Source organism: Nematolebias whitei, chromosome 2 (assembly GCF_014905685.2).
Source record: "Nematolebias whitei isolate Nwh7 chromosome 2, NemWhi1, whole genome shotgun sequence".
Lineage (NCBI taxonomy): Eukaryota > Metazoa > Chordata > Actinopteri > Cyprinodontiformes > Rivulidae > Nematolebias > Nematolebias whitei.
This window is the reverse complement of record NC_056499.1, coordinates 59,835,276-59,850,108: the sequence shown is the minus strand read 5'-3', so window position 1 is coordinate 59,850,108 and position 14,833 is coordinate 59,835,276. Positions and strand designations below refer to the sequence as shown.

Below are 14,833 nucleotides of genomic sequence, written 5' to 3'. Positions count from 1 at the left end.
GACGCTCTCCAAGTCTCCAGAGGGGTCGGCGCCCTCTAAGTCTCCAGAGGGGTCGGCGCCCTCTAAGTCTCCAGAGTGGTCGGCGCCCCCCAAGTCTCCAGAGGGTTCGGCGCCCCCCAAGTCTCCAGAGGGGTCGGCGCCCCCCAAGTCTCCAGAGGGGTCGGCGCCCTCCAAGTCTCCAGAGGGGTCGGCGCCCTCCAAGTCGCCAGAGGGGTCGGCGCCCTCCAAGTCTCCAGAGGGGTCGGCGTCCTCCAAGTCTCCAGAGGGGTCGGCGTCCTCCACTACCACTGAGGACTCGCCTCCATGGTCCTCCATGTCGGCTGCTACAGCTCCCCAGGACTCTATGGCGCATGCTGCGTCCTCCCAGGTTTCTACGCCGCCTGACGCGGCCTCCAGGGCCTCTACGCCGCCAGACGCAGCTCCCAGGGCCTCTACGCCGCCAGACGCGGCTCCCTCGTCGTCTACGCTACCTGACGCGACTCCCTCGTCGTCTACGCCGCCTGATGCGGCCTCCTCGGTCTCTTCGCCGCCAGCTGAGGTCTCCAGGGTCTCTTCGCCGCCAGCTGCGGTGTCCTGGGTTTCTTCGCCGCCAGCCGCGGCCTCAAAGTCGTCTGCGCCGCCTGCCGCGGCCTCCAAGTCGTCTGCGCCGCCTGCCGCGGCCTCCAAGTCGTCTGCGCCGCCTGCCGCAGCCTCCAAGTCGTCTGCGCCGCCTGCCGCGGCCTCCAAGTCATCTACGCCGCCTGCCACGGCCTCCAAGTTGTCTACGCCGCCTGCTGCGGCCTCCAAGTTCCTATGTGTTGGACGGCCTCCCTGCCGACCCCCGGAACTGGCCCGGCTTGATGGACGGCCTCCCGGCCGCCCCCCGGACCTGGCCCGGCTTGATGGACAGCCTCCCGGCCGCCCCCCTGACCTGGCCCGGCTTGATGGACGGTCTCCCGGCCGCCCCCCTGACCTGGCCCGGCTTGATGAACGGCCTCCCGGCCGCCCGCCGGACCAATGACACTAGGGACGGTCTCTTGACCGCCCAGATCTTTTGTGTTTTCCTGCTTGTGTTTTGCCTTAGTTTTTGTCAGGTCTTTGCTTTCTTCCTTGTGTTTCCTCGGTCCCTCCACCCTTGCAGTGCCGCCCTCCACCCGCCCAAGTCCTTCGGGAGGGGGTTTTTTTGGGGACGCCTGGGGGCGTCCTTGAGGGGGGGGTACTGTAAGGATGGTACCATTTGGTGGCTCGGTTTGTGTCTGTGTTTCCCTAGTGTTTTCTCTTTAGTTTAATTGGTGCCATCCTTGTCTCGTCACAGCTGTTAGTAATCACGTCTCGTCTTGTCCTTGTATATAAGCTGTCTGTTCAGTCTTGTTTTTTGTCGCGTCGTCTTAGTTGGGTCCCTGTGTCTTCTGAGTCTTCTGAGTTTCCTGAATCCCTATGAGCTTCCCGTGCCTTCATCCCGTTTTTGTAAGTTATGCTGCCTCGTCAGCCTGTTATTTTTATATCCTGATGCATGCTCAATAATCCAGGTAGAAAAATCCAAAAAAGTTCAATCTGGTCCTCTGGACATTCAAAAAAACAAAAAACAAAACAAAGCAAAAAAATCTAGAAACGTTTCGTCTCTCATCCAAGAGACTTCTTCAGTCTGAGGTGCTGTATTCAGCTCAGTCTCTTAAATAGCACCTTTTCAGAGTGGATCAACCAGTTTGCTGCTGACAACCAAAACCAGCTGATCACATGCTCAAGAAGGACCATCAGCCTAACAATGGGTCATTAGCACACTGATGGCTGTTTACTACTCACAGAGGGCTGAGTGATACTAGCAATCACAGCATTGTAAGAGGGGGACAGTTGAACCCGGAGGCCTCCACCCCTGTTTAATGATGGACGATTTCTTTTCACAAAGATGGCCTCCTTCACTCCTCTCTCAAACCATCGTTCCTCTCTGTCCAGGATGTGAACATCTTCATCCTGTTATTTTTATATTTTATTATTATCATTAAATTTCTATTTTTTGTACTTCTGCCGATTTGAGTCCCTGTCCGCACTACTGGGTTCGCCCTGACCAGAAAACCCTGACAAAGAGATGTGTTCAAGCTTTATTTATGTTAATCAGTCTGCTATCTGGCATGATTTGATTGCTTGTAAAATATTAAATGTGAACTTGTAAAATTATCCTTAGCTAATATGAGATTATATTTAAAGGTCAACTAGTTAGAATTAGCAAACATTTTCTATAAATATAGTGCAACCCTGGAAGAAAGACACACACACACTTTGTATAACATGACATTTGAATGCTTGATAGGAAATATAAAAAGGTATAAAAATATGAAATCCAACAGTGTAAAAAAAAATAATAATCATTTTTAAATCGCTTCAGCAATTTAAAAAAAATTTTTTTGTATAAAAACAAAATATTATTTTATTTAAAAATCGCTTCCACCGTCCGCCTGACTGCCGGGTGGGATCGGGATTCAGCCTTCATGATTACACGCGGCCGGGGTCTGGCAACGTCCATCTGCGAGTCCCCATCTCCAGCTTTGCAGTGACCAGCGGAGCTCTGAGCACACAAGGCTGGTATCCGGAACCCGAACCTCCAAGTTGGCACATCGAAGGATCTTCCGCGGTGACCAGCTGAACTTGGAGCCGGGGAGATGACGCTCTGCCCGGTCTGGCGCTCGGAGGCTCCGGAGGGAGGATCGGGGTGCACCAGCAGAGCTCCATCCAGCTTGCTCTAAATTATGTTGTCGGCCACCAAGCACAAAAAATGCCAGCACATCAACATTAGACCAAGATGTTGTCAGTATTGTTTTAAAAATCTTTAAAATAAATCCAGCCGCTGCTCCAGTCCAAGAAATTGCAAATGGCGGATTATTGTTTTGAAAAGTTTCTGAAGGATCCAGTGACTCCGCCTCCGACTCCGCCCCCGACCAATCAGTGACCGACAGTGTTCTGATGTCACGTTTTTGTACCTCTTCGTACCGGTTAGAACCACAGAGCCAAGGGTACTGAAAATAGTAACAGGTGCTAAGTACCGGTACTAAAGGAAAAGCCTCAGAACCGGGCCAAGTAGGGTACAGTCGGCCCGTACCGGTACTAATGGAAAAGGGGCATTTGTGTTGATTTAGTGAAGAATGGCCTCTGAACATTGTCCTCTTTTAACCACCATAAAACTGAAACATACAAAGCATGGTATTAGCTAACTGATACAGCAAACTAGCTTGTTTCACGCTTACTGCAAGCTAACAAAATAACATGTTCATAACTCACTTAAATGTACATAATAGCTTACCATTTTTATATAAAACAAGAGACAATTATTATTTTTGCCATATCCCCTACTGACGGACAAATCTTGTCCAAGGCAACAACATTTCAAGTTTGATATCTGCATTCAGCCATCTTGGATTTTCTGCTTCCTCTTCTATTTTTTTCTTAGTAACCAAAACATTACAAAGCAACCACTAGAGGGCGGTCTAAGACAGTTTATAAACTTAAATCGGGTAACTCAAAAGGCAGAACACTTGAGTTCACTGATTATTTTCTACTGGTTTTCATTTTTATTCCAGGCGTGTGTGAAGCCATGCTCGACCCACAAGACGATGGTCTGAGTGACGTTCCTGACTACGACTTTGAGGATGAAGCCTTCCCTCCTCTTCCTCCACCTTACTCCCCCGGACAGGGGGGAGGTCAGGAACAGGGAGAGCATTTTGGCGGTGGTAAGGCTGCTGTTCAAATATTTTCATAGCAACAATTTTTTTACGTGAAAATATAATTTTTATCAAGTCTCACCATGGAAACCACTGCAATTGTAAACTGATACTTTGTGATCTGCTGACCTGTTGATGTTTGGTGATGTTGTGTTATGTTTTGTTGACATGTTATAGTTTGCTGTGTTGTTATGTTTTGTTGACATGTTCTGTTGTGTTGTGCTCAGTGCTTAATTTGTAAACTGATTAATGCCAGAACAGCGAGCAGGGGGAGGGGGGGGTCGGTGGTCCTCTCAAGGAAAATGTTGAATAACAGAGATACCATTTCCTGCATTTTGGTGTATTTTAACAGGTTGTTATACATCAACATTTACGTACATTTGTATGCACTTAATAAATTTTCTGTTTTGGAGAGGAACAGCAGGTTGTGTGTGAATTAGAGCCGCACTGATTCTGTCAGGTGTCCTAATCCCCCTCCTCCCTCCCCTCACTTCACGATTCTGAGCTGAACTCTTTTCCGCTCTCGCTCCAGTCTCGTGGCACCGTTTGAAGCACCAGAAGGATTCAGTTCTATTTCGTATAGTCTTTGCCCTTTTAAGAGCTGTCGCTGGTGGGTTTTATCCCTAAGATGCTCAGCGCTGCACTGAAAACTTTAGTCCACACCCACCTGCTGTGTGGGCCTCTCCCCCGGTCCGTATAAATTTTGGTGAGACCGGGAATCGGCTCCCATTTTTTCTTCATCCAGCTAGCTAGCACTGTCAGAAGAACGAAGAAGAAAAGTTGTCCAGCTTTGATTGGCACAACCTTTGCTAAGGCTGCCTGGGTCTCCGCCACGCCAACCTCCTGCCGTCCCGGGGAGCTCTTCTTCCCCCAGGAGAAGCAGACGAGCAGCCTTGTTCAAGGTAAGCGCTGAGGAGTATTTTTCCGTGGCGGGCCGCTACCCGCTGGACAACGCCACAGCCTTTCTAACGTGTTTGTCCTCGCGGTAACCGAATGTTTTCCTCAAAGGTGATGTTAGCAGCAGACCCGCCGAATGTTTTTCCGTGGGGAGCTGCTACTCACTGGACGATGCCACGCCTTTTCTAACATGTTTTTTTCTCAAGGTAAATTGGATGATTTCCTTGAAAAATGCGTTGTTGTCAGCAGCTCCGCTGAATGTTTTTTTCTGTGGCGGGATGTTATGCGCGGGACGACGCCACCGCCTTCTTTGACGCAGAGTCACGCAGTGAACCAAATGACTCCTCCGAGAAATGTGATGCGGAGCTGCCCCTTCCCTCCTGGAGAGCGTAGTGACAGAAGACGAGTGGCCGAGCAAATGCTCAGCCACCTCGGATCTTCCCACGTTGGCGACCACACCGCTCCCAGCCGTTTGTGCCTTCCTCTCGGAGCTGCCCGACATAATCCAGGAGGATGTTAACACAAGGGACTTTCCGTCCCTCGCCTCCCTCCGCCCTGATTGGATGATCTGGCGGCAAGGTTGGCTCCGCCCGGGCTCATCGCCCTGACCCCATCTGGCCTTGCTGTCCAGTTGTGATTTCATACTGGAACGAGGCTGCAGCTGGGCTGGCAAGCTGAAGATGGCCGTCTTCACCTTCGCCTCCATCTCCAGAGTGGAGGGTTTTACCGATCAGTGTTTTACCCTCGGTCCCACCCCGGAGCCAAGCCTGACGGGTGGCACTTGGGTGGGGGGGGACGCTTCCAGGATGGACCAGCAACTTGTCCCTCCAGGGAAGCATGACCAGACAGTGACAAGGTCTCCAACCGAGATCACCAGTGATCATCCCAGACGGCCGCAGCGAACAACAATGTCGCCCTGCTGGCCTATAGCATCTCGAAGAGGCTGGAAGAAGCAGACCTGCTGGAGGAGACAAGAGCTCTCTTTGTAAAGCTGCTGATGTCATCTTAAACATGTGCAACCTCTGCGATTTGCCTGTCCCGCATCGCCGCCTGGATGACCGTGATCCAGAGGATCACTTGGCTCCGCCTCTCGCCATCCTTGTCCGAGAGGCTGCAGAAAGACCTGCTGGAGGGCCCCATCACCCCAGATGCTCTGTTCAGGGCCAACTTCAGGACTATCCTTGAGGAATCTTAGAGGTTCCAAGGAGGTCTCGGAGACTGTATACCGTCTGGTAACGTCACAGTCCATCTGCCCCTCCGGCCGCTGGAGGGACCACCTTGGCCAGCAACAGCACCAGAGGCGCTCCACAGCTGCGGCAGCGATTTCGCGCCCCGCTCCTCCGCCGGCCCCCTCCACCAGGTAACAGATCCTTGAGGGGAAGGTATGTGTTTTTTGATGATGTATGTTTTGATATAAAACAGAAACACCTCTGAAAGTTTTTTCATCTGAGTCTGTCAGATCAGCTGATCTCTCAGCTGCCTCTCTTCACACAGTCCCCACACAGAACGAGCCAGTAACCTCTAAAAAGCGTTTTAAAAGGCACCACAGTTCAGTAAATATCACAACACTCATCTGCCACATCAGCTAAAATTATGTTTTTTCAGCAGACCTAGTCTGGTAAAATCCCTCGTCTCTCAGCCAGAGCCTATTTTAATTTCTGCTGTTTTTCTGCCCACTCACAGCGCAGCGGGAGTAAACATGTTTCTCCATGACAGCTGCAGCCTCCACCGAAACGGCGTCTCACTCAGAAGTGCTCACGCCTCCTTTGGTGCGTGCCGACTCACCTCAGCTCTATACGAGACCGCAGCCTGTGTCCAGCACAGAGGCACACATACAGCCTTTTTTCTGTTGGAGCCCCCATTGAGTTCCCCTGGAGAATCTCTGGAGCGAGTGATGGCAGTAAGGATTTTTTTTTAGTATGGCTGACCTTCATGAGAAACATGGCACAACACGATTGCTGGCCCGCTCTCCGAGCGCTACTCAGAGTGGCAGCGAGTGTGTTCCCTGGACAGATGGATGGACCATCTGATCAGAAGGGGTTACACGCTACAGTTTGCAGTTCGTATTTCACATTTCCATCATTCTGAAATGCCCCACACACGTTCTCGAAATGCTTGGAGACGGCTCTGCAGTCGTTACCCAAGGCAGGAATGAGAAATCCTTTTATCTGGACGATTGGCTCTTATTAGCTCAATCCAGTTAGAAAGCTGTCGCACAGACCAAAACGCTAGTGTTACACCTGCTAAACCTGGGGTTTCTATAAACTGGGAAAAATTTCTGTTTGTCCGTCCCAGATGATTATCTGGAAGTGAAGCTAACTGAACTACAATGAGGGCCATTTATCACAGCTGAGAGCCGAAGCTGTCAGATCAGCCAGCTCCGATGTGTCAAACCCTGCAGCATAGTGACAGTTCTGCCTGTCATGCGACTCCTGGGACGATGTCAGTGGCCCACATCGTGGTTCCACTGGGCCTACTTCACATGAGACGCCTTCAGAGATGGTTTGCCTGCCTGCGCATAGATCCTGTGTGCCAGAAGAGGTGGATGATCTTTGTGCCCCCCTCCATGAGAAATTATCTGAATCACTGGGGAAACCCCCTCATTCTGTCAGAGGGAGTTCCCATCAGCAGGCCTACATCACACGTCTCAGTTTTTTCACAGACGCGTTCCTGTCAAGCTGGGAGGAATGTGTCTGTCCCAAGCAGTGGGATCACAGTGGCTGGACCACATGTCGCTTCACATAAATGTGCTAGAATGTTTTTTCACGGTCTGAAACGTGACTCAGCATTTTGCCCCTGCTGCGGGATCAGTATGTTCTGATCCACACAGACAACGGTGATGGCAGTTTACATAAACCGTCAGGGAGGCGTGCGCTCAGCCCAACTGTTATGCATCGCGAAACAGCTGTTGTGTTGGCTACACAGGAACCTGCTCTCCATCAGAGCAGTGTACTTTCCCAGCGTTCCTGAACAGGCGAGCGGATATCATGTCGAGGGGCGGTCCCCGCCACAGAGACTAGAGCTTCTATCTTGAGCTGTTTTTCTCAATTTTTTGGAGAAGTTTTTGGCCGAGCAGCAATGGATCTGTCTGTCACATGGGAGAATGCCCAGTGCTAATTATGGTTCTCACTGAGCCCACGAGACGACCCACCGTTAGGAGTGGACGCCTTCGCTTACAGCCCGTGGCCATAAAATGCTCCTTTATGCGTTCCCGCCAGTCCTGCTGATATCACAGTCCCTGGACCGGGTCCGGGAGGAAGAACAGTCAGTCATCCTCGTAGCTCCTGAACGCATATGTGCTCTGTGGTTCCCGAATCTGCAGCGACTGATATTGGGTCGACTGTGGAAACTGTTGTGGGGGGGCACTCTCCTCCAGGCAGGAAGAGCAATCAGGAGTTACCCAGAAATAGGTCAGCATCTTTGGGTCTGTCCGCTGAACGGATCCATTTAGAAAAGATGAGCCTCCTACAGCATGTGGTGTGTACGTTCAGGGCGCACGAGCTGCTTCCACCACAACGTTGTACACATCAAGTGGACAGCTTTTCTCAGCGTTGGTGCACAGAGAAAGGTGTAGAAGCCATCTCATGTCCACTAGGTGGCATGCTGTCCTTTCTGCAGCAGCGGATGGACAGGGATCTAGTGTTCAGCACAATTAAGACTTATGTTGCAGCTATTTCTTCCTGTCACGAGGTTTCTGTGACAGAACAGTTTTTAATCACCTGTTGATGAAGCATTTTCTGAAAGGTGTACAGAGACACAGACCGGTGTCACGTCCACTAGCTTCACAGTGAGACCTAATGATGGTCCTGCACGCTCTGATCAGTGCTCATTCTGAGCCTTTAGATCAGGTTTTACTTAAATTTCTGTCATTTAAAACAGCCCTGCTGTTAGCTCTGACGTTGGCAAAGAGAGTGAGTGATTATCTGCTCTCTCTGTTGCTCCCTCATGTCTCAGAATTCAAGCTGACAGCAGTTCAGCTGTACTGCGTTTTAACCCTGCTCTGAAAAGCATCACAAGCTCATTCAGATCGAGAGTGATAATCTTGGATGGGTTCTTATCCTCTTCCTCATAATTCTAAGGAGGAAGCAACATCTCACCACCTTCTGTCCTATACGCGCATTTTTTTCATGTTACATGGCGCACACGGCTGCACTGCGCCATTTTCAGCGTATGTTCGTGCATTGCTGGGACAGCTCTTCAGGACGTCCTTTACCCACCCAGCGCCTCTCACTGGTTGTGTGAGGCTATTTCTGAAGCTTACAGTTCATCTGGACTGGATCCTCTAGAGAATCTCAGAGCACATTCCACCAGAGGGTTTTCATCCTCCATAGCTCTGCATGGAGGGATGACAGTGGAGGATGATTGTATGGTGGCTGCCTGGTCATCGCCATGTTCAATTATTCATTTTTATCTACGTGATGTTTCTACTTTCTCCATGACCCATTCTGTTCTCAGGGTTCTGACAAAATGATTATTTGTTTCATAGAGCCTCACTTTTGAGCTCACACCTGCTTGCATGCAGTCGCAGTGTGAGATATTTATTATCAGTCACAAGTTCATGACTGCTGATTTTATAGCTATTAATCGGTTCATCCTGAGGAGCTGTTGGTCTGCTCTGTTCATCATTACACTGTTACAATTCATAACCTCTTTTGTTCCTAGTCACAGCAGCAGGTCTGTTATCTCAGCCTTTTTCCTCACCAGAGATCTTTTCTCAGGTGCGTTCCTGTGCATGGAGCGCATAATTACGCACACAGAAGGCTGAGTGATGAAATGTTTTTTTGTGCAAGCAGGTGCTTCATGTTGTGTCTGAATGGACCCAGTGAGGCATAGACTACATCCTGCTTCGCATTTAACCCACCAGCGACAGCTCTTAAAGGGCGATGCCTATACGAAATAGAACGTTGGTTACGTACTGTAACCCCAGATTCTATGAGAATAGGCGTAGCCCTTTAGGCGCGGGGCCTCACTGGTTCCTTAATGGCTGAAGAAAAAAGCTATTTGAGAGCCGATTCCCGGTCTCACCGTAATTTATACGGATCTTGGGAGAGGCCCACACAGCAGGTGGGCATGGACTAAAGTTTTCAGTTCAGCGCTGAGCGCCTTAGGGATAAAACCCACCAGTGACAGCTCTTAAAGGGCTACGCCTATACTCATAGAATCTGGGGTTACAGTACGTAACCAACGTTCTCTGTTGTCCAACTAAGAACAATCCATCCATCCATCCATTTTTTATTAAAGTAAACTGGACTGTCTCTTTGACATTTTGATCACTTTTGCTATTTTGACAAATTAGCACCGTTGTTTTGAAACGTGACATAATGTGAATAACACATCAAACATTTCTCTCTTTGTATTTTTAATTTATTTTTTACAGGAAGCTTTTTTTATTTATTATGTCTGAAATATAGCAGGAGTTCAGACACCTGCTGATGTGTGCGTGCTGGATAGAGATTGGAGACGTTTCTGTGCGTAATGTGCACTGTCTGCAGGGAATTTATTTATTCTGTTGAATAAATGATTGTTTCTGTTTCGGGGGTCTGAGAGGAGAAGAGGGGGTGTTTTCCAGTGTGTGGCCTCACTGAGGAGGGACAATATTTGGAGAGGAGGAGGAGACAAGGACTCTGCGCAGAATCTCTGTGACTATCTGATCCGTCCTCCGCCTAGAGGCTCCTCAACTGCTCCTCGAAGGAACATGTAGCTGGTTCACCGCGCGTGTTGCGGCTGGAACATCCACAGACTGGGTCCACCGGGCTAAGGGCAACGTCTCCTCTTGTTGTATTTGTAGATGAACATATTCTGTGATATATTCATAAATTAAACGGATTCATTCATTTTTCTGGACTGGATAATATCGTGCATTGAATTTAATAAGAATGTAACGTGAGACGTTAATTTTCTTTGACCCATCAAAATGAAAGTGGTCATTTATTTTCAGAATCAAAATTTAACATCAAACATTTACATTAATTTGGCAAAATATGAAAATAACAACAGGTTAATTAATCAGTTTACAATTAGAAAAACCATACGGCGATGGTTTCCCTTGCTTCCAGCTGTACAACAGACATTTCTAAAAATATCTGGAATGATTTCTAGCAGATAGAAGAGTTTAAAGATGGAAAGATGAAGTTTAGAGGGAGGGAGATGGTGTGTGTGAGTGAAAGTGTTGAACAGAACGGCACCCTCCATTCGAACCCAGCTTTCCTCGGTACGCTCGGTAGTAAACTCGACTCATTACCTCTCTGACGATGAATCAGCGGATACGGAGCTCCAGTTAACGCTACCGGTCCAGCGTCTCCGTAGGATGGCAGAGAACCATCCGGAGTGGTGGCGGGACTTCATCAACAACAGTTCACCTCACGAGTGGACTTCACATGAGTGGAGTCCTTCAGGAGTTCCACTCAGATGTGGAAGATTGCATAATTCCCACAAGACTCGGAAGAGCTCTGGATCATATCTGGACTTCTGTTCTCCCAGCACTTCTTCCGTTCGGTTCTGCTCCCAGAACTGAACTCGACTGCACTCGACTGGAGCTGCAAACGACTGAAGCCGGTTTGAACTAGGAAGTACCGACATTTAAAGAGTTCTATTTCCGGTTCATTTGGGAGGTTCCTGATTGGTCAAAATCGACCAGACAGGGGTGTGTTTTTGTGACGTAAGAGGTCACTAGAAGTCAGAAAAACAGAAAATGTTTTGGAACAGATTGAAAATGTTTTAGAGACAGGCTAGAGAAATGTTTGGACGAGTTGGGTGAAAACAGGTGCCAGCTTCTCTATATTACGTCTGAGAGGATTTAAAAACATGACAGTTCGTTCCAACAACTTGTTTTCGACCTTTGACCAACTTCACAATGTGCTCATTTCAAACAGAAGATCAGAAAATGCATGAATTACTCCGTAACACATTCCAATTTGATTTCTACTTTGAATGAGGATTAAAAATCACTAATACTGTTTCACAGTTGATTAAAAATGATTAGTTCACTTCAACATTTAAAAATGGTTTGAACTAAACACACTTTGATTATCAAACATTTGTAAAATAGTAATGATAATAAAAAAAGAGAGTGTTCTTTCAATTGATCAGTGCAGGACACTTATAAAGTCTCTGGATGAACTTAATCTTGTGTTTCTGGACCCAAATCAATGAAATACAGTTCTTGTCCCAGGAAGGCCCTCAAGGCCAGGACTTTGACCTGAGGCTTAGTTCACTACATATTTTTAATAAATAATCAAAATAAAAATGTGCAATGACTTTGGACTTTTAGGGGCGGAGCTGCCGGATCCGAACAAAGAGTTGCCGGAACAGAACGGGTCAAAATGAGAGAGTTCCCGGATCTTGTTCTGGCAACATGAAAATGTGGGTGGAAAAGGTGAAACACCCACACCTGCCTCCACCTCATTCGCCCCACTCTGGGCCCCTGAGCAAGGCCCTTAACCCCCACCATCTGCTTCCTAAACAGGTCTCTCTTGAAAATGAGTTCTCGTGACTCAGTGAGACTACCTGTAAAGGGTAAATGCAAAAAAATGAAATGTTTGTTTTGATATTTGGTTCTGATGTTTTGTGTTTTGTTGTTAAGTTTTATTGTTATGTTGTGATGTTGTGTTGTTGTTTTTGTGATGTTGTGTTATGTTTTGTTTTGATGTTATATTTTGTTGTGATATTTGGTTGCAAATTTGTGTTATGTTTTGTTGTGTTGTGATGCTGTTGTTTTTTGTTATGTTTTTTTGTGATTTTTGGTTGTGATGTTATGATGTTCTGTTTTTATGTTTGGTGATGTTGTTTTATGATGTTGTGTTGTTATGATGTTGTTATGTTGTTGTGTTGTTATGTTTGGTGATGTTGTGATGTTATGATGTTGTGATATAAATTGGCTTTTATGTATGTGAATGTTCCTGTAAAGTGCCCTGAGACAATTTTGTTGTGATTTGGCGCTATATAAATAAACTGAATTGAATTGAATTGATATGATGTTATGTTTTGTTGTTATGTTTGGTGATGTTGTGTTGTGATGTTGTGTTGTTTTTGATGTTATGATTTTGTGTTGTTATGATGTTGTGTTATGTTTGGTGTTGTTATGTTGTGATGCTGAGTTGTGTTTTGTTATGTTTGGTTGTTATGCTGTGTTATGTTTTGTTATGTTTTGTTGTGATGCTGAGTTATGTTTTGTTGTTGTGATGTTGTGTTGTCATGTTTTGTTGTTTTGTTGTGAATTTTGGTTGTGCTGTTGTGTTATGTTTTGTTGTGATGTTGTGTTGGGGAGTAGTAGCACAGAGGTTAGAAGATGGGCCTGTGATCGTAAAATCGCAGGTTCAACTCCCGGTACCATCGACATCAAAATGTGGGTGGAAAAGGTGAAACACGCACACCTGCCTCCACCCTCATTGGCCCCAATCTGGGCCCCTGAGCAAGGCACTCAACCCTCACCATCTGCTCCTAAACAGGTCTCTCTTGAAAATGAGTTCTCGTGACTCAATGAGACTACCTGGATAAATAAAGGCTAAATGAAAAAAAATAAAAAAAATAATAATGGTTCAAGAAGAATTAAGTTCATGTTTTGGAATGGCCAAGTCAAAGTCCTGACTTTAATCCAATCCAGATGTTGTGGAAGGACCTGAAGCGAGCATTTAATGTTAGGAAACCACCAACACCCCAGAGATGAAGCTGTTCTGTACGGAGGAAAGGGCTAAAATTCCTCCAGGCCAGTGAAGAGGACTGATCAACAGTTACCAGAAATGTTTAGTTGCAGTTATCTTTCATTCATTCAACCTTTATTTAATATTCATAGATGGAGGATAGGCTGACATCAATTTTTTTAATGCCTTGCCATCTACCCATAATACCATTGAGATTGACGTGTTGGGCACACCTGCACTACACATTTGTATAGCAACACAGCCGAAGTAACACATTTTTAGTTTTATGTCTGAGTCACAGCTATAGCAAAGATGAGTTTACACATTGACTGCATGCTTCTGATTTCTGTAAAAAAATAATCTATTGTAAGACTAATAAAGTGTTTAAAACAAGGAAAGTGAACTTGTATTTGATGTCAAGATTTCCAGAGGAAATTGTCAATAATAATGAAATAAAAATTGCTTTTTTGATTTTATTAGCCTTGTTAACTCTCAAACGGGAATTTCAAAATGTTGAAAGAGTTTATCCGGAGAGGTTATGCGTCATTGTAACTGCAAATTATATGTATCATTCACATGCAACAGATGCGCATGCAGATGTTTCCTTTGTGGTTTCAGGTGGTGTAACTCAATGTGTTCAACAAAATGTCCTGTTGGTTTTCACCAGCAAACGAAGTGCAGTGGTCTGGACTCAAACACACATGCAAACACTTTGTGTGTCCCTTTTAGGGACTCTCCCCAAGGAACAATAACACACAACTTTAAAAAATGAGCAGGGTCCATGTCATGTTTAAGTGGACTAAATGAGGCAGATCCCACTGCTGCCGGAGATCACGATGGATTTTTAGGCAAAGAAAACAAACCCTCCAACTGAATGAAAATAATTTGCTGTATGGGAAAACCACAGACTCATTTTCCACTCATGAGAACTAAAAAAACTATAAATATATAATGTACAGATCAAGAGGACTAAATGTTTACCTACCGTTGATAGACATTTTCTCATCTGCTACTACAGTTCTCTTTGCACTGCCAACAGATTGTCTCATTTGTAAGCTAAACTCTTTTTTTTTTGCTTTACTTGATACAGTATTTTCACTAAGCAAACCTGTAACATGAGAGTTCAGAGTCAAGAGGTTCTTTATTTGTGGTACACATGTGGTACATGTGGTGCGAATGAAATTATGTACACAGGTTCCCAGTTACATCCAACAATAAAATGTAAAAAAAAAATATATATATATATATACAGTAATAAGATCTAGATATGAACTAAGAAAAATGTTAACTAAAAATATGCTAAGCACTAATAGCATAAAACCATACGCCGAACAGCAGCCCGAACATGAGTCTGTGTGAGCAGATGAGCACGCATGAATACAGTAACATGAAACAGATCAGCAGCAACATGAAACAGATCAGCAGCAACATGAAACAGATCAGCAGCAACATGATGTGATTTTTCACAGTGATTATTCTGGTTAGAGATTCATGAATCTAACAGCCTCAGGGTAGAAGCTGTTCCTCAGTCTAGTGGTTCTACACTTAAATGCTCCTCAACCAGCCTGAGGGGAGTGGGGCAAAAAACATCTCACTAGTGTTTTG

The 14,833-nt window shown here is 46.3% G+C and overlaps 1 protein-coding gene across 1 annotated transcript in view; it reads left to right on the top strand.

Annotated features, from left to right (window-relative positions):
- Positions 1–3,565: 3,565 nt before the first annotated feature.
- Positions 3,566–14,833, top strand: part of tipin (timeless interacting protein) — a gene marked incomplete at its 3' end in the record, with an annotated part of 20,831 nt that continues 9,563 nt past the window's right edge. Inside the window, 1 exon segment of the mRNA XM_037697749.1 lies at positions 3,566–3,701. Within this exon segment, the coding sequence (XP_037553677.1) occupies positions 3,566–3,701 (136 nt within the window).